The following is a 20,137-nucleotide window of genomic DNA, read 5'->3' as shown; positions in this document are numbered from 1 at the left end:
ACTGGAGCGGACTCACCTATGACAAAAACAGCTTAAAAACTGTTTGAAAAGTGTTACATCTCCAGCATCACAATGACCTCACGCTGTGTGGGTTTAATGCTGGGTCCACTGAGTTGGACCCAGGTTTTGTCGTATTGTTATAATTCTGTAAAAAGCACTTTTTCAAAAATCTGTACCATGAAGGTACAGAAAATATTTACAACTTTATTTCTAATTATGAAATTAATTATAAATGCTAAAAAGGTCAAACTAAAAACACTTTAAAAGACACTCTAAGCTACTCTCTGAATATAATGGATCTTTAATATTGTGTAGAACGTGTCTAACCCGTTAAACCAATCATTGCTTTGACGCTGTGTTACCAAACTTACATAACCAGGGGAGCACTTATAAATGTCACACCCTTAAAACATGAAAGGATTATCGACAACAGCATAATTGTAATGATTTACTATTTACACTCCGAGAGTAAACAGATTTTTTGCCTTTAACAAAACCTAAAACAAAAGAGATTGGGAACCACCGCTTTAAGGGACCATCTTTTGTTGGCTGATATATTGGGCCAATATTTGCACTTTGTATTGGCCTTAAATCTCCAGTAGAGGGCGATATTTTGTTTTGGTTGACCTGCCACCTAAATGATGAGTAATGCTTTATTTGAACACTTTAGTGCAAAGAGATAACAACACAAAATGTGACCACAGCTCTCGTAAAGGTTTATCCTAAAAAGGGCTGTGAGTGAGTTTGTTGTAAATTTAAATGAATGATTTGAGGGACATAATAAAAATCTCCATCCATCCATTTTCTTCGCTTACCCGGGGCCGGGTCTCATGTGCAGCAGTCTAAGCAGGGACTCCCAGATCGGGCCATGAAAAAACTCATTGGTTGATCCCTAGTTCAGTCTTAGGCAGCTGGGTTAAGCTCCAGTGATAACAGAACGCATTAGAATACATGCATACACACCAACTATGAGTATTACTTTGGATTGTGACAAAATACAGATATAAGAGGCAACTTTCTGAATAAAACACCACGAAAACACTGAGTTTTGTCTGACTTTATTCTATGACCAATGCAAGTTTACAGTTCAGTTTTAAATTTCATAGACGTTAAAGCAGCAAACATAATTTTCCCTTTAAATTCTTTAAGTGCAAATTCACATTCAAAGTCGTACAAGGAGATTTCACTAATAATTTACTTCTAATTAAAATTTAGTTCGACAAAGTTAAATCTTCCAAAGTGACAGCATTCTACAAGTTTACAGTAACTTTTCTTACTCTCATTCTAACACAACCAAGTTTAAGGCACACTTGTAGATGGCTATAGATGCACTATGTAACTTTTCTGGAAGGAAATCCGTCACCAACTTGTTGCCATGGAGATGTTACTGGTTTGTATTAGAATACAACACACTGTGGCTTTTAATGATAAATGGAGTGATGGATTACACTGAGAAAAATGTTCCATAGTATACATTTATCAGGCTTTTTGAAGTTTATTTAACTTTACAGCATAGATTGTATAAAGAAGTGGACTAAGTGATGACATCACCCACAGCGTTCAGCTCCAGTCAAATGAAGCTCATTGAGGCTAACAGTTATAGGGGCCAATGTGGAGTCAAGTTCTGCATTTGGAATCCTGAGTGAGAGTATCATAGCAACCAAAGAGTCAATCTGGAGAGACAGTGTTGAAGATAACGTCCCTTCCAGCCCCCACCACTGATCTAGCAGGGAATGGGCACTTAGCAACACTTGCTGTCAATCAAACCTGTTGCTAATGCTACCGAGAGCGACCTCGGGGAAAGAAGGCGTTTGTGAATTTTGTAAACTGACAACTGCCTTAAAACTTACTCTAATTCAAAACAAGGGCAGTATTGTGCATTTGTCTATTTATCTCTCCATGAGTGTTTTTTAAAGGTACAGTATGCAACTTCCTGGAGGTGGCACAGCATGATTCCATGGAAACAGAAACTTAAAATGGCATGGTGCACTAAGGAACATTCTCCATGGAGATAGATATGTTTTATGCATAGACTGTATAAAGAAGTGGACTAAGTGAGTGAGCAAGTCAAATGAAGCTCATCAAGACTAGAGCAGTTATAGCGGCCAATGTGAAGCCGAGTTCCATATTTTTCATTCGGACCGCAGTGACGCGGGCACTTAACATCGGAGCAACCTCGGGGAAAAAGGTGCCTGATTTGTCTGTTATTATGTCTGTTATGTTCATCTCAATTTACGGAAAAAATAGCGAAATAAAAACCCAGGATCATGTAGAGCGGGTTAATACGAACATTTTAAGACCAAAATGACGAGTCTGACAGCAGCAGTTAGAGAGAGACAGGACACAGTTTTTCAAAGTGAATGGAAGTGCGTCCATGATCACTTCCTATTTGGAATGCGGCAGCTAGCAGGTTAGCCATGTCCATTTACATATACAGTCTATGGTTTTATGTCATTCTGTGAAAGATTATTGCTACAGGAGCAACATTTCCATGTAAACAAGCAGGAGAAGGCCCTCCTCCAGGTCAAGTAAGAGTCAGATTTGTGGAGATGCAAGCTCACTCACAGTAAGGATGTATGATTTTCTACTTATTTCAGTGCAATAAACACAACCAAACGAAACAAAAATATGAATATAGTTTTGTCTAAAAAGTTCCATACTGTAGCTTTACTGAGGAAAATTTTACACTGACTAAACTAGTAATAAACTTCCCTGTAGCTGTGTGTGTTGTATTGTGGTGTCACTCTCTCCAGTGCAGTCCCAGAGTCTCAGCGATGAATGAGAAGATGTGCGTGTCCTCCAGAATGGCTTTAGTTGTGGGTTTTCCTGCCCCATGACCGCTCTGGGTGTCCACTCTCACCATCAGAGGCTGCTTCTGCTGAGGACTGCTCCCCACACCGAACTGCAGGGCGGCGCTATACTTGAGGGTGTGCAGGGGAACCACACGGTCGTCATGGTCCGCGGTGAGGAGCAGGACGGCGGGGTACGGAGGGCCAGAGTAAGGGGGAGGAGGGAGGTTATGGAGGGGGGAGTATCTGAGAAGAGAGGAGAGATTTATTACAAAAACAAACAAAATATTATATTTTGTTTGAGAATCTGATTTAGTCCATGAAATGTAATCAAATTTAAAGCTTTTTCTCTGATATTGGTTTGTCTAAAATGTCCCACAGTGTATGTTTCTATCTTGCATTTATCCAAATACAGTCTTATTGATCAAAAATATCTGGAGAAAAAGTGTATTCCTACAATGAATGGGGCTGCCTCTACACAGATCTGACCTGTAACTTGGCCTGGCTACATCAATCAGTCAACTGTGGAAGATTCTAATCAAAGCAATAGATTTTAAGACAATCAGCTGGTGTAACCTCCTGTACCTAAATTTAGACTAGAGCTGGGTAATAAGGCCAACATTTCTTTATAATTTTAATACAAAAATAGTCAAATTTCTTCCTCCAAAGTCTGAACTCTTTGACACACAGAGGACCAACTTGAATCATATTTAATATTATTATTATTCCATTCAAATATTTATATAAAAATATTGCACGTGACTGGCTCCTTGGACAAAGAGGCTTTATATGATCAGATATGAGCCATTTAAATGTCTAAATTACATCTATATTTCACAGGGAGAACACTCAAAAAGGCTCCTAGCAACTGGGAGTCGAACCTGGGACTTTCTGTGTTATCTAGGGTTGTTCTGATACCGATACTGATATTGGCAAAAGCTCCAATACCCTGCATTTTTCAGGTATTGGTATTGATGAGACTCAGACCAAATCTGATCTGATACCACTCTGTATTTTCCAGAATGTAAGACACTGCCACTGCTGACATCTGCGGCTAATGCTAAGGATAATGCCCAGAGCAGGTTAAGTGCAGACTGGAGTTATCTTTTACTCTTGTACTGTAATAAAATAGATTAGCTTTAGTCTTCTTCACACTATGTGGTATCTGCGAGTACACCAAGGACAAGCACTGGTATTAGATCAGATCCCCCCAAAAACTGTATCGAAACAACACCAGTGTTATCTATGAAATGCATCACTCAACCCAGAATGGGACACCTTCACTGCTCTCCCAATACAGTGTACATGAGCATGACGTACTTAATGAGCCACTGAAACTGCTGAGGGTCGTCGGCGCAGCCATAGTCTGTGGTCCAGGCGTGTCCGATGGTAAAGCGGTGAAATTTCAACATGTCCATGACGCCCACCTCTGCCACCGCACAGCCGAACAGGTCAGGGCGCTGGTTCGCACAGGCCCCTGAAAAAAAGCAGGAAAAAAGGGTTTCATTATGGCTCTATTAAAGGGGCACTGTGTAACTTTTCTGGTGGAGGTTCTGCCACCTGCTTGTCTCTATGGAGATGTTATTGTTCTGCTTGAAATGTTTCACAGTGTGGCATTAAACTCGGATGATGACGCCACCAGACAAAAGGGGTCACTACAATACTGTGGAATATTCCAGGTAAAGCACTAACGTCTCCATGGAAACGAGCAGGTAACTGATCCTCCACCAAAAAAGTTACGCAGAGCTACTTTAAAATATAAGACATAAACATCCATAGGCAGAAATTATGATGTTCTGGACTAGATCTCATGTCCCGGTAAAACGATACAAACAGGTAAAAGGTTCAGTTTCAGTTCTAAAGCAAGTTTGAAATCGTTCCATCGAAATCTGTCACACAGACAAATGAGGTCAAATCCAGGACTAAAGACCAAACCTGGAGCAGATTATGAGCACCTGAACCTTATGTCAGAATAACTCAGTCCCTCACCGACGAGCAGCCCGCCGTTGGACGCTCCGTTGATGGCGATTTTGCTGGCAGAGGTGTATTTCTCCTGGATCAGAAACTCGGCCGCGCTCTGGAAGTCATCGAAACAGTTCTGCTTGTTCCCCAAAATCCCAGCTACAACAGACAAGAGAGGGAACTTAAGGACTAAAGTAATAGATAAGATAAATTATATAAGCATTAAAGTCAGAAGTTTTTACCTTTGTACCAGGTGAGTCCGTACTCTCCTCCTCCTCTGATGTTTGCTACTGCCAAGACTCCTCCCAAGTGTTGCACAAACAGCAGGTACGCCACACTAACACAAAATATACAAACTTATAAGGTCAGGTTTCTATTGAGATTTAGTGCTGGCATGATGCTAAAATTGGATAAACACTGAGTAAATGTAATACTAAGTTTCATTAAAAACATTGACTAAAACACTAAAGATTTGAGACATTTACAGACAGAGAACATAATCTAACTTATTAACACTCATTAGTTTAGCCTCATCCTCAGTACTCACTTGTAGTACGGCTGTATAGAGTTCTCAAACCCTCCATATCCGTACAGGAAAACTGGATTGGACCCATCCTTCTTCAGGTCTTTGGCGTGAACCAGGAACATGGGAATCTTTGTGCCATCTTTACTCGGGTAGAAAACCTGGAAACATTTTTTGTTTGTTTGTTTTATAAGTATTTTTTAAAATTGTGGTAGAATTATCAAGTCTGAGTCCTGGTTCTGAGCCTGACCCCTCAAAACCTCCTAAACCTCCTAAAAAGTAAGTACAAGTGCATTATAAACATGTGTCGTTTTTATAGTCAGTACTCACCTGTGTGGTCTGATAGTCCTCCTGTTTAAATCCTTTCACATCCACTTTTCTGAAAACTTTTGGCTCTGGGTTTGGAGCGCTCAGGTCACAGTGGTAAATGATGCCTGGAAACAGCAGAGGAATAATTATTACAAGAGTTCAGGTATGTTAGAATAAGAAAAAAATGTATGTATACAAAACTATTTAAACAACACATAAAACATGTAAACAATAAACATAAGTCTCTTTTAATTACAAAGGCAAGTGATAAGACACATTAATTACATTTGCTCTATAGTACTCAGTGGTTATAAATGTTTGTAATCACATTGGGGTCAGAATATTTCTCTGTACTGATATAATATGTTTCAAAATGTGTTATAGGGATGGGACGATATACGATAATATCGTTAATCGCGATAAATAAGGTCCGCAATTAATCGTTCGTGGCATTTTTTAATAATCGCGATCATCGCGCACGATTATAATCGCCTTTACGGCACCACACTGCCTCATGTTTCCAGTTCCAATACAACGTTTAAATGTTAGTTTGTGGTGTTTGCCCACTCTGACATAGCAATGACACTTGTAGCTTCTGTGCTTATCTCTGTCTGAACTATATTCTGTTAGATATCAACAATAAACAAAGTCTGATCCGTAACTCTCCACAGGAACGTACCAGCGCGCGCCTCACCCACAGATGAGACGCTAATGTGTGTACATCTTAGATTTTTACCTACAATAATGCAAACTGCTGAATAAAACAACACCTTTTAAACAATAGACAAATTAAGTCTAATTCATACAGCTGAACACAAATGTGTCAGAGCGCATGGTCCGAATGCGCACTATGTGCACAGAAGCAAAGCTAACAATTATACACGGTATATTTTACGTACAATTAAGTCAATAGCAGAATAAACCACGCTTACCGATCGAGAACAGCATCCAATCCATCAAAAAATAAGGTCCTTTACTCCTGAGTCCACTGTGGGATCTTTACTCTTTGCCATGAAACGCTCCAGGTCAGAGATGCCTCTAGTTTAACTTGTACAAACATCCACAGTGTCCTCGATCACGTACTCCCTTTGTTTTGTCCGTTTCGTCATGTTTAAAACGCAAAACAACAGCGCGTAAAATGAGCCATTATGCACACATTTCTGCATCCACTCGTTTCCCAATTCACCAAAGTGCCTTAATTTAAAAAATTAAGTGTTCGTCGACGGGCACTTGCGTCACTTCCGGCGTGATAAGGACTGGTCCATTTCGACAGCATGGCATTGAGGAGTACACATTTTCTTCCGGGTACGTCTGTTTACGGAAAACCATGGCATGTGATACAGCCAATGAGCAGCGGGACAGGATGATGTAAGGGGAAAACGTCACTAAATGTGTGTGATGTAATTGGTTGATTCTACAAGGGGAAGAGTGGGGCGTAAACTTTCAGTCATCTGTAGCACTGATTCGCTGTCTGCGGCTCCAGTAACCCACAACCCCCACCTTATTGGCCAACACTGGTGTCAATCCCAAGCTAACGCGTGTGTTTAGCACTGGGGAACAAAGTTGGTGCTGTCAGAAGTTTATTATGCCTGAAATCGACTAAAGAAAGGCAAAGAAGTGACAGAGGAGATTTCATATTTGGAGTACTTTCCTGCAGCAGATTGGACATGGAGGATCTTATTTTGTGGACATAATTTCTTGACTGGATTATATTCTCTGGACCTTTACGGAACAAATGAGACCAACTTTGTGTGAATATGTTGACGTTTGACAGAACCAGAGCGCTCAATGGTAAGTGAAGTCCAGATTCACACTTTGTGACTTTTCTGTAAAAACATCTTTTCTGTCAGCGCTGTGGTGATTAGAGGTGTAAATGGTTTGCATATCCAGAAAGACGAGCGCCGCAGCTTTCATTTGATGTGTAGATTGTTTGTGTGGGTGACGCAGAAGTGTATGTACATTGCTGTAAAGTTGTAAAGTAGGCCCGGGCAGTCGGAACGTTAACAGGTTAATAATTATCGCGATAATATCGTTAATCACGATTATTTTGGCCACGATAATCGTGAGTCTAAAATTTAATATCGTCCCATCCCTAATCGTGACAGATCTACATACAAGTAAAATTTAAATTGGCAAAACTAATTATGTGCCCCAACAGCTCATAAAATCTACATAATGGTCTATAGTAAATAACATTATGTTTTGAGAATTCAGTTAGATAAACATGCATTTCTTAATCTTATGGAACGCTGATTCCCTTTGTTATCTGTAGGGGGCGCTGTTACACTGAAATCATTATCAGGTTTTGTGCTTGATGTTTTTATTTATAATCACGCTCAGACCTGGAGTTGTGTAAGAGGTGAACTTGTAGAACACTTCAGAATATTTCTTTTTCCCGCTGACTCCAGACACCATGCCCACGTCGAGAGGCAGATCCCGAATGAATGCTCCAGTCTTCAGCTCAAACACCTGCAGGATGTCCTTCACGTCATGGAGGTATGTGACCAGCAGGTGGTGCTGATTCACACACGTCACAAAGTCTGGAAATGAGCAGAAGGTAAAATGTATTATACAGGACAAGAACTGCACAGCAAACACTACCAGGCAAAAGTTTGGACATGTCTTCTCATTCAGTGTTGTTTTATCTTTATTTTTACTACTTTCTACATTTTAAATACACACAGAAGACATCAAATATATGAAGTAAGATATATGGAATTCAAAATATTTTTTGGCAGAGCAAATGGATGCTTAGAAACTTAAAGAATTTGACTATGAAATACAAAAAAAAAACATGTGCAGTTATATACCTTTTTCATAATTCCATATATCTTACTTAATATATTTAATGTCTTCGTTGAGTATATAAAATGTAGAAAGTGGTAAAAATAAAGAAAAAATAACACTGAATGAGAGGACGTGTCCAAATCTTGGGTCATGATCATGAATCTGTCTGCATTTTTGCCCATTTCCCAATTAGCTCTCACATTAGACTTGGGTTGGTCTTGTTTCAGTCTCTAGTTTAGTGTTAAACTGTGTCTAAATACAAACTTGCCCAGTAAAATAAAGCATGTACATATTTTCATTACTAAACTAATTAAAAAAACTAAGAATAACTAAACTTACAATGTAAAAAAATACAGGGTGTCCATCAAGTCTCTACAAATTATTTATACATATATATATACATATACATATATATATATATATATATATATATATATATATATATATATATATATATATATATATATACACATATATATACATATATACATATATATATACAATAGAACCAGTCTGATTATTATTACTAACCCCAACCGCTTTTGCAATAATAAAAAAAATAAAAAATAGACTTGGATCCTGCATATTAAATATTACTATATAATATCACAGGTGTATCATTATCTCAAAACACAATTATGGATTATCACATCTTTCTGTCAAATTGTGCCGCCCTATACAGAACAAAAGTCCAGTACTTAATACACACACAGAAAAAGGTAATTCCTGAGACACTGAGCAAAAATCTGGAGTAGTTATTGTGCGTTTAAGCCAGCAGGGGGCACTCTTACACTATAGTGCAGGGCTTAGATGACAGCGGTGCAAAAACATGAACGAGAATACAGTACATGCTATTTAAGAAAAAAGTCTTTTACTCACAATAGGGCTGGGCACTTAATCAAATTCATTCGATTAATTTGTGTTTTTAATAATCAAGATTTTGAAGTTGCAAAATGAAGTAAGTTTATTCCTGAGTTTCTCATTGGAAAAGCAAAGATAGGGTGGCACTTTTTCCGTATTGTCAATAATCTTACCAATGTTTCCCAATGTAATAACGACTGAAGAGAGGGCTGAAGAGAGGGGGAAACGAGGGAGGGAAAAGTTGGGTAATCCATTTTAACATTGCAACATCTTTGATTTTGTGTAGAACAATTTTGCAAAAGATTGTGAAGCGGTTCTACTGAAAAATAGACACAGGTTTAGATCAGTTGTAATGATACTGAAATGGGCACACACCTCTCAAACTGAAGTTCCCTTTGACAAATATTTAAACCACAAAGATCCTCAAACTTAATCGAAACAATGGGAAAATGGATTCTGAGAAAAAAGTTTGGTAACAATTCAAAGTTAAAATAAGGAACTGTTTTTCTAAGTATCTGAACATCCCCTTTCACTCTTCTAAATCTCACCATGACGACAGAACAATACAAAGTGAAGGTAAAAGATTATTAGTTTATATAAATAAGAGGATCTACAAAGGTTTACAGAAGTTTACCAGAGGGAGAAGCTAGAACAAGGACTATAAATATGTTTACCTGAAAAAAGCAGAGAGTGAAAGAGAGGGAGGGGGGGGGGGGGGGGACAGAAAGACCCATCTGCTGCTGTAACTTTATTACATTATTTTTCCACAGAAGCCCCAAGCAAAACCAGCGCTAAACCAGCACCTGCATCGCTGGTATAGCAAGGAGCAGTGCTTAGCAATGCTGTCAATCAAACCTGTTGCTAACGCTCTGTTATTAATGTTTATATCTTAATTTACAGACACTATAGCAAAACAAAAATAGCAGGATCATGTAGAGCAGGTTAATACTAACAAATAAGACCAAACTGCTGAGTCTGACAGCAGCAGTTACAGAGAGAGAGGGGTGACAGTTTTTCAATTGAAAGTAAACTGAAGTCGATGGAGCCAGAATCACGCACATGTTCACTGCTTATTTGGAACTTAGCAGCTAGCAACAGGTTTGATTAACAGCAGTGTGGGCAGGAAGGGGCGCGACCTTCAACAGCTGCGCTCTGGATTGGCTCTTTGGTTGCTATGATGCTCCCGATTGGAATTCAAAATATGAAACTCTGCTCCAAATTCACCCCTATAACTGCTCTAGCCTTGATGAGCTTCATTTGCCTGGAGCCAAACGCTGTGGGTAATGTCACACTCACTTAATCCACTTCTTTATACAGTCTATGGCTTAGATCAATGTAAACAAATTAACTAGTTTTGTTTTGCACCATTGATGTGATGAATAGTTATGGATTTTGGGTCTCAGGAGTGCAGAAGATTTAAACATTGTTTCTTACTGAGTACGTCTTTGTCATGCTGTGGGAGGAGCGTGGTCCAGTGCTCTCTCTCTGGCTTCTGGACGTCGATGTTGATCAGACAGTACCGAGGAGCGTTCAAGTTTGAGTGAAAGGTAAAAACTGTCCCTTCATTTGTGATGTACGAAAACTGGGCTTCGAAGGTGTCCACGAGCTTAACCCAAGGGAGCAAACCTGAGGATGAAAATTCACTGATACTAAAACTGTAACACTGTACTGATATATTCACTGTATGGGTGTGACAAAAGGGGGTAAAGATTCAGCATTTAAAACAAGACTTAAAGGTGCACTATGTAACTTTTCTGATGCGGGGCCCTCCATCTGCTTGTATCCATGGAGACGTTATTGCTTTGCCTGTAATGTTCCACAGTATGGCATTAAATTAGTCTATCTTGCATATTATAAATTACAAGTGTTTGTTGCTAAAAATACATGCATTCTTAATATGAGCAAACTCGCCTCTCCACAGATCTGACCTCTAGCAAAAGGCTATGCTATGGTTCAGACCTGGACGACTGAGGGTTTAAACAGATATCTGACCTCTTGGTTGACCTCATCTGTTTGAATAAAATATGCTTAATGCCATACTGTGGGACATTCACGGCAAAATAATAACATCTCCAAAGAGACCAGCAAGTGGAAGAAATGGCTTTGATATTTAATGATTTGATTTGTGTTCTGTACATGTTATTCACCTGTTTGTTTCCATGGAGATGTTATTGCTTTGCCTTAGTTATCTCCATGGCGACAAGCAGGTGGATGCCTCTCATTCAGAAATGTTACACAGTGTACCTTTAATGAGTAGATCATCATAATCTGTATTTGCCTTTGATTTTCTGACCTGTGATTCCACTGGGCAGCTGCTCCAGGTCGCAGTACCAGAGGCGGTTCACGGGTTCACATCCTTCAGTGATGGACAGGACTGCATATCTGCCGTCATCTGAGATCTGGACAAAGATTATAAGATTATTAAGATTCAAACTACTGATATAATGATTATTTACAATATTTAGTGTGAAGTTTGATCTTTGGTCTCACAGTGACAGAGCTGTGCCATTTCGGGTGATCAGGAAACTCGGCAACTAGAACGTCCTCGGACTGTTTGGTCCCGATCACATGGTAAAACAACTTCTGGTTCATGTTGGTCGTCGTCTCTGTGCCTAAAACATGAACCAAAACATCAGAGGTAAGTTGGGGTTGTTGATTAAGGTCTCTAGCTATAGCTTTTAATAACAATAATAGTCTTATAAATTTCCAGATACTCAACGTCGTATTACAATTTCATGCATAATTCCTTCAGTCCACAGCCCCTGCAAACATCACCAGCGCACTCTCTCTCACACCATGTTTCCACCATGTTTCCTTTGCCAAAAGCTAGAATTACATTTTGGCTATAAAGATATTCAGATCATAATGGTATGCCCTATTGTAAATGTAAATAAAACTACATTCTATAAATATTAGAGATGCAACATTTTCCCACAACGCCATCTAGAGGCCATTAGTACAAAAAAATTAATAAATAAAATGTTCGGCCTATTCTCCCCTTCCTCACCGTCAGTTTTGCCCTCTTGTCGGGGGTAGCAGTTGTAAAAGACGCCCTTCCCGTCGTGGGTCCAGGCGAGGCAGCTGAATTTGACCCGCTCCAAAACGTCGGGCAGTTTGTCCAGCTCTCCCTCTGCCCTCATGAAGTGAACAGTGACCCAGTCTGACCCACTGCTGCTCAGGCCATAGGCAAAGAGCTTACAGTCCTCAGACAAACGGCCCACTGTAATGAGAACAGACTTTATTAAGTGTTCAAATATTTCTTCATTACCACAAATTAACAAAAAACTATTAAACATTTAGGGCTTACATGTTATAATGTTGTTTATTTTGGCTTTTGTTTCATTTACTCATCAGCAATCATAATATTTAGTCTCAGAATGCTTCTACTTTGTGACATCACTGGATGGTAGGGGATTGATACACAGATAATATTTAACACTGAAAACTAGATTCTTATTTGAGTATTTACACACTGAGAAAAAAACACACAAACATGACAAAACTGTACCTTTGTATTTCTATTTAAAAAGTGTTATTGTCATTGTGGTATCAAAACTGAGATGCTGATTCTGACACTATGAACCGATACCAGTGCAGAGGATAAAAACAGCATTTATTTCCTTTAAACTAAACTAAAATAAGACAAAACTGATCCAGATGTGTTATGTACGTCTTATTTCTTTGTATAAATAAAACTTCAAACATTCTGAGACTTTCTGGGTGACTATGATCAGTAAATAGTCTTATTACATCAGTTTATATGTCCGACCGATAGTCGAACCTCGGATTCAGGAGGAGCAGTGTGGTTTTCGTCCTGGTCGTGGAACACTGGACCAGCTCTATACTCTTCATCGGGTCCTCGAGGGCTCATGGGAGTTTGCCCAACCAGTCCACATGTGTTTTGTGGATCTGGAGAAGGCATTCGACCGTGTCCCTCGTGGTGTCCTTTGGGGGGTGCTCTGGGAGTATGGGGTCCGGGGCTCTTTGCTAAGGGCTGTCCGGTCCCTGTATGACCGGAGCAGGAGCTGTGTTCGCATTGCCGGCAGTAAGTCAGACCTGTTCCCGGTGCATGTTGGACTCCGCCAGGGCTGCCCTTTGTCACCGGTTCTGTTCATTATATTTATGGACAGAATTTCTAGGCGCAGCCAGGGGCCGGAGGGGGCCTGGTTTGGGAACCACAGGATTTCATCTCTGCTGTTTGCAGATGATGTTGTCCTGATGGCTTCTTCGAGCCAGGACCTGCAGCAGGCACTGGGGCGGTTTGCAGCCGAGTGTGAAGTGGCTGGGATGAGAATCAGCTCCTCCAAATCCGAGGCCATGGTTCTCGACCGGAAAAAGGTGGTTTGCTCTCTCCGGGTGGGTGGTGAGTCTCTGCCCCAAGTGGAGGAGTTCAAGTATCTCGGGGTCTTGTTCACGAGTGAGGGAAGGATGGAGCGTGAGATTGACAGGCGGATCGGTGCAGCGTCTGCAGTGATGCGGTCGCTGTATCGGTCCGTTGTGGTAAAGAAGGAGCTGAGCCGGAAGGCGAAGCTCTCGATTTACCGGTCAATCTACGTTCCTACCCTCACCTATGGTCATGAGCTCTGGGTAATGACCGAAAGGACAAGATCGCGGATACAAGCGGCTGCAATGGGCTTCCTCCGCAGAGTGGCTGGGCGCACCCTTAGGGATAGGGTGAGGAGCTCGGTCACACGGGAGGAGCTCGGAGTAGAGCCGCTGCTCCTACACGTTGAGAGGAACCAGTTGAGGTGGCTCGGGCATCTGCTCAGGATGCCTCCTGGACGCCTCCCTAGGGAGGTGTTCTGGGCATGTCCCACCGGGAGGAGGCCCCGGGGAAGACCCAGGACACGCTGGAGGGACTATGTCTCTCGGCTGGCCTGGGAACGCCTTGGGGTCCCACCGGAGGAGCTGGAGGACGTGTCCGGGGTGAGGGAAGTCTGGGAGTCCCTGCTTAGACTGCTGCCCCCGCGACCCGGCTCCGGATAAGCGGAAGAAAATGGATGGATATATGTCCAACCAGGATATTGAGCGAACCGATACTTGTAAGCCGATATTTGATACATCCTTAAAAATTGGTATTCAGTACTAAGCCTTTTCATTAATGTCAAACTGTTTGTAGATTCCCACCCGATATGATATAAAAATTTCAAAGTGCCCCTCCATGTTTTTAAAGTTCTGCTTATTTCACTGATCGTTGCTGTCACAAACGCCTTTCTCAGTCTGCACATGGAGCACCGCGGCTGTTGTGTTTGGCTGATGTTATGGAGCATGTTTACGGAGTGTCTACTTTTAATGCTCTTGTAGGGGTGTTGTCTAAGTTAGGGGTTAGACACATCTCTACTTTGAAGCTCGCAACTATTGTCTGTAGCCCCATTTAAACCTCTTCAGCAGTTACTCACTCTTTAGCGCAACAGTGCCGTCCTCAGACAGAGCGTTTGGGTCAAAAAACACAGAGGCTGGAGCATCGAGAGAGTCCTGGACGTAAAGCACGCTCTGGTTCTGAAGGCCTTTGTTATGGAAGTAAAAATACCTGTAAAAGTGGTACACAAAGTAATTCAAAGTCCTTTACAGAATGACATTAAAATCACAATACAACAAATCAAAACATGAATAATCATCATAAAATTTACATTAAGAGGTTTTTATTCTGCCTCTTCTCTTTCAGTCGTATGCACAGCTAAACAGAACCATTTGGAGCCTGGATTTAAACAAGTCAAAGTAGAGGCCGGTCTCACATCTTCAGGAAGACTGTTCCAAATTTTACCTGCAGAAAACTGAAACGCAGATCTCGGAAACTCTGAAGGTCCCACTTCTGACTTGGAAAAACGGGCTTGACCACAACTCGGGTTGAAATTTCAAATCTTCCTAAATAATGAGTTTATCTGCATTTTGCCAGCACGAAATTGCACCCCGTCACAAAAGTCTCTGTCACTATGACTACAGTGTTTTTTGCAAATTTTTTCAATCATCAAAGATGAAGTTATGCAAATGTATGTGAATGCCTTTCACAGGCTGCTCTCATGAATGTTCAGATTTTGGAAAGTTCGCAATAGGAGCTGACATTGCCGTAAACGTCATCACAACAAAGCACCACATGCTGTTGGCGCCCCCTATGGCTATCTGCACATCACACTAGAGAACAGCCCTTTTTTTTTCATTTGGATCAAAATCCCTATGCGAGGCTACGGAATCCTATAAGAATCACCAATTACGAAAATAAAACCGGAGAAGGAAGTGCGCATGTCACAGTGGGCGTGTACCAGTAGAGGTGTAACGGGGGTAGATCGACAAAATGGCATCTGAAAAATAAGCGATTAAGGATTACTCTATTACTATTACTATTATTAACATGAATCGCTCCAAAAACAACTTCAGAGGCTCAATGAGAAGAAACGACAAGAACATGGTTGAAAACTCTGAAATGTCCAGTTTGAAGAATAGATCTAAGTTATAACTGATGAAATTGTCACGCTAATTTAATTGATGAAATCCATAATAGAGCAAAAAAAGTCTATTTTTACTAACACCAACTATGAAAAATTGTGTTGAATTGTGTCCACAGAACTCTTCTGTACACGTCCCACATATCCAGACATGTTCCTGGACATTGACTTTATGTTCTTATCAGCTCAAATATCTACTTTTAGTCATAGTTTAAGATATTGAAACTGTATCTAATGTGGTAATAGTTTTTTTCATTTTAGTCAAGAAAAATATGACCCAATGTGATATTGACCTTGGCTGACGTTTTACATGTTGAAAAGCCTCAGTTGTCAGAAGACAAAGTGAAAGTAATAGATTTAGTTTGTACTCTGTGCCCCTGATACCACGTCATAGTCGCGTTCAGCAGGTGGTGATGGGTTACATGGCCACCAAGAAAGTTTGTAATCAGTGTTTTTATTTGTATCTTTACAGTAACCAAAAGGTTTACCTGTAGTTTTTTTTCTTGATATACGTTGCTATCTCAGAGTTTCCAAGAACACATCAATGTAGCACACTATGTTCTACTAATAACAGGTCTGTGCTGCAGTACCTGTCTCCTCTCCTGAAGGGGGTACTGTATTTGGGATAATCATAGAGCTCAGTCAGTCGTTCTTGAAACTTCTTCCTGACTCTGCACTTTTCGAGAAATGGCATTGTCACTTTGTTCTGCGCCTCCACAAATGCCTGCAAAAAGAAAATAGGAAACAACCATTAGGGGGCAGAGTTTAGTTACTGAGACGCTGTGCCTCAGTGGTAGAGCATTTGTCCATCTTCTCTATGTTTGATTGTGATGCAGTATTAAAAGGTACTGTACCACATTTTTTCTGTCTTAAAAACATGAAAAACTGAACTAGTTAATTTGAAACGGTTTGCAGTGGTCCAAAGTTATTCCTAACTTACCTTATGCATTCATCCTAATTACTAACCAAGATGAGTTTATGAGCACTTTTCACCAGAACGGAGACTGTGTCATGGCAATGCTAAAAAGACAGAGCATAGCCCAGCTGATTTATTTTGACCTCAAGAGCTGCTTATACAATATGTCAAGTACAGGGGCAGGACACACTTAGGAAAAAAATCTGGTACAGGGCTTTTAATTTATCTTTAGTTTTAGTCAAGGTTTGGTCCAATAATAATTTTAACTTATTGCTTACTGCTTGTGTGTGCTCTATAGTTATAATCTATAACACCTGTGGATAAATATATGTGTATATAATATAGTATAATATGTATAATATAATATTATTTGCTAACTTTAATCACAATATTCATATTCATATTCACCAACTTAATAAAAGAAACAAGTCCACTGACTTCTGCGTTAGAAAACTGTGGTACCCAATGGAAGCTGACGTCGCCATAAAAGTCACCACAACAAAGTGCTGCCTGCTGTCGGCGCCCCCTATGGATAGCAGCACATCACACTAGTGAGCAGCCCTTCTTTTTTTCATTTGTACCAAAATGACTATGCAACGCTGCCGAATCCTACAAGCATCACTGATTAAGAAAATAAAATTGGAGAACGATATGCGTACGTCACAGTGGGCGTGTAATACTGGAGGTGAAAACGGGGGTAGATCGGCAAAATGGCGCCTTGAAAATAAGACATTAAAGATTACTCAAAAATGCACAAATCACTCCAAATACAACTTCAGAGGCTCAATGAGAAAAAACAACTAGAACACGGTTAAGAGCTCTGAAAAGTCCAGTTTGCAGACTAGGTCTGATTTAAGTTGCAACTGACACAATTGTTACACCAATTGAGTTCACTAAATCCATGATAGAGTAAAAAAAAGTGTTAAAATTCACTATAAAAAACTGTGTTGCAATGTCTGTACATGTCCTCATACACATCCCACATGTCCAGACGTGTTCCTGGACATTGAGTTTGTTTTTGTTCTTATCAGCTTTCAGTTACCAAAAATATCTACTTTTAGTCATAGTTTCAGTTGTCGAAACTGCATCTAAGGTCATAGTTCTACAAATTTGTATTACTTCTTATTTAGTCAACAAAAATATGACCTGATATGACACTCACCTTGGTCTCCTCACTCTCTGGGTCTTCCAGCCAAAAGTAAGGGTCACAGATCTCAGTGCCATGGTAGTTATCCACCTGAATGAATAAATAAAACATAAACCTATTTAAATGTTCCAGTAATTTTTACTTGTTCTGAAGTTTCCATCATGATTTGCCTTGTCCAAATGCTGTAGTGTACATAACATTATACATAACATTTGTACATTACTTACACTGTGTTGTATTTTATTATTTATTTTTTTTACAAATGTTTGTATCTTAACTCCATTATATATCTAATAATATACTTTAATGAATTAATTAATAGTTAGTCATTAATTATTTACATTTTTGATTATTATTTTTAATTTCATATATTTTACAAATGAAGCTTCTCTTATCTTAGCTAAACATAATAAATATGTTCCAAGCTCAGACATGGTTGTTTCATCAGTTCATTCACATTTGACTGTAGTTGACCCCACAGTTATGTTAGGTACAAACAGGAAAACCTAAACACCGATTACAGACAGGGAGCATCAGCCCAGCCTTTTCTGTTCCCATATCAATGTTGATACTTCATCTGTAAGTATCTGCTGTAAATCATCATATTACACCAGTTTAATAGGATATCCACTAAACCCATATCGTCTGAATTGATATCTGATCCATCAAAATTTCAATATTATGCATTCCTAATGACAGATTGTTCTAAAAATTAATGGGGAGTTTCAAGGGGAGTACTCAGTTACACTTACTTTAAAAAGAAACTATACTTTTCAGAGTAGTTTTCTGGCGGCATACTTTTACTCCTACCTGAGTAATATTTTTATTGAAGTAACAGCACATATGACAAAATGAAATGATTTGAACATCTGTGGTCCTTGCAGAGCTCCTTCAGATATGATTTAGTCTGGCTTATTTTTGTACAAAGTTTAATGTTTTGTACTTCAAATTATAAATCTGATGTCCTGACAGTCACTCTTTAAGTTACTCTTACTCGAGTAGTACCTTTTTACTCGTACATGAGTATGTTCATGGACCATTACTTTGTACTTCTACTTGAGCAATACTATTTTGAAGTAACGTTACTCTTACTTGAGTACTATTTTTGGTTACTCCTCATGTCTGCAAAAAATAAGGTCCATTTATGAGTGAAGATTGGGATATTTGGCACCCCTACTTTTATGCATGGGTTGTAGTTTTCCAATATGTATTTTGAAATAGGCACGTTTTACTCTTTAACACTGAAGTGAGCCAGACTGAGAAAGTAGCAGTGCAAGAGCTATATAGAAAGAAGCAGCTGTAATAGTACTTTTCATACTGTTCATTCTGATGAATACTTACCAGACAATATTTACCTTTCTATTTTACTGAATATAGTTATCCTAGAAGAGTCAAACAAAACCTTTGACAGCAGTTTTAATAAATGTGAGGCGCATATTTGACCTCTGCTGAGTCATAAACTTGTTCATCTAATTTCATTTCACAGCTAGCCACATGTTTAGCAAGAATGACAACTTTATAAACTTTAGTTTTCATTCCAGACTTAGCTATTCGTTTGATTCAACGCTCCACCTAAAATGACTCACTTTCCCTTCTGTCTTAGTATCGATTTTAGTGCAGAGCTAGCTAAACCAAAAGCGCATATCATATCCTTCAATGTAATGTGTTAGCAACAACCAACAACATTGAAAACACGATACAAACCTTGCTCTGGTCTCTCCTCGCAGCTGGATATGTAAACAACGCCATGTTAAAGTTGATCACGTACTTTTTTCACGCTTCTATCTGTATATTTTAAGAGTTCAGTAGTCGTCTTACGTGTTGAAAAGTCTAAGTTTTCGGAAGAGAAAGTGAAAGTAATAGATTTAGTTTGTACTCCGCGCCCCTGACGCTGCAGTACGTGCTTTTCCGGAAGTGCTGCGTCACAGTCACGTACAGGAGGTACTGATGGGTCACGTCGTCACGAGGAATATTAGTAATCCATGTTTTTATTTGTGTCTTTACGATAAACAAGGGGTTTACCCGTAGTTTTGTTGCTTAAAATACGAACAGGTAAAACCCAACTTTGCACAAGATGCTGACTCAAGCATTTTTTTAAATGTATTAAGCCTGCACTCATTATGTTATTTTGTCAATTATAGGGTGACCAGATTTTCAAAATTAAACACTAGGACACACCCAGGTTTGGATGGTTGATATAAATAATCTGAGGGATTTCTGTAGGTGCATTTTTTTGCCTTATGATCATTTACAAGCACGGTTTCCTGTATTTGACTAAACAAATGACAATATATAAATGACCCATATTACGCAATTTTCTGATCTCTCTTCTAATTTTGTTTCCTCATCACAAACATACTTGGAGTTGTCTGTTGGATCATTTCAGCCCTGGAATTACCA

The 20,137-nt window shown here is 39.6% G+C and overlaps 1 protein-coding gene across 1 annotated transcript; it reads right to left on the bottom strand.

Moving 5' to 3' along the window:
- Positions 1-1,040: 1,040 nt before the first annotated feature.
- Positions 1,041-19,627, bottom strand: LOC117378790 (prolyl endopeptidase-like). Its single transcript, XM_033975459.2, has 15 exons — positions 19,442-19,627; positions 17,753-17,827; positions 16,265-16,398; positions 14,631-14,761; positions 12,239-12,451; positions 11,722-11,843; positions 11,525-11,630; positions 10,666-10,857; positions 7,926-8,123; positions 5,605-5,708; positions 5,299-5,435; positions 4,994-5,088; positions 4,779-4,910; positions 4,110-4,266; positions 1,041-3,035 (listed from the first exon to the last, which is right to left on the bottom strand). Exons 1-15 carry the CDS (start codon positions 19,484-19,486, stop codon positions 2,741-2,743), a joined length of 2,136 nt encoding a protein of 711 aa, XP_033831350.1. The 5' UTR covers positions 19,487-19,627; the 3' UTR covers positions 1,041-2,740.
- Between the last annotated feature and the right edge of the window lie 510 nt (positions 19,628-20,137).

Source organism: Periophthalmus magnuspinnatus, chromosome 11 (genome assembly GCF_009829125.3).
Source record: "Periophthalmus magnuspinnatus isolate fPerMag1 chromosome 11, fPerMag1.2.pri, whole genome shotgun sequence".
NCBI lineage: Eukaryota > Metazoa > Chordata > Actinopteri > Gobiiformes > Gobiidae > Periophthalmus > Periophthalmus magnuspinnatus.
The sequence above is the reverse complement of the archived record's forward strand: the minus strand, read 5'-3'. Positions and strand labels throughout refer to the sequence as shown.

Bases quoted from the DNA above. Each gene is read 5' to 3' on its own strand.
- LOC117378790 (XM_033975459.2), bottom strand. From the start codon at position 19,486: ATGGCGTTGTTTACATATCCAGCTGCGAGGAGAGACCAGAGCAAG. The intron at 5,089-5,298 runs GTGAGTACTGAG...ATTTTGTGTTAG, and splicing joins TCTATACAGCCGTACTACAA to TGTGGCGTACCTGCTGTTTG. The intron at 4,267-4,778 runs GTGAGGGACTGA...GCTTTTTTTCAG, and splicing joins CAACGGCGGGCTGCTCGTCG to GGGCCTGTGCGAACCAGCGC.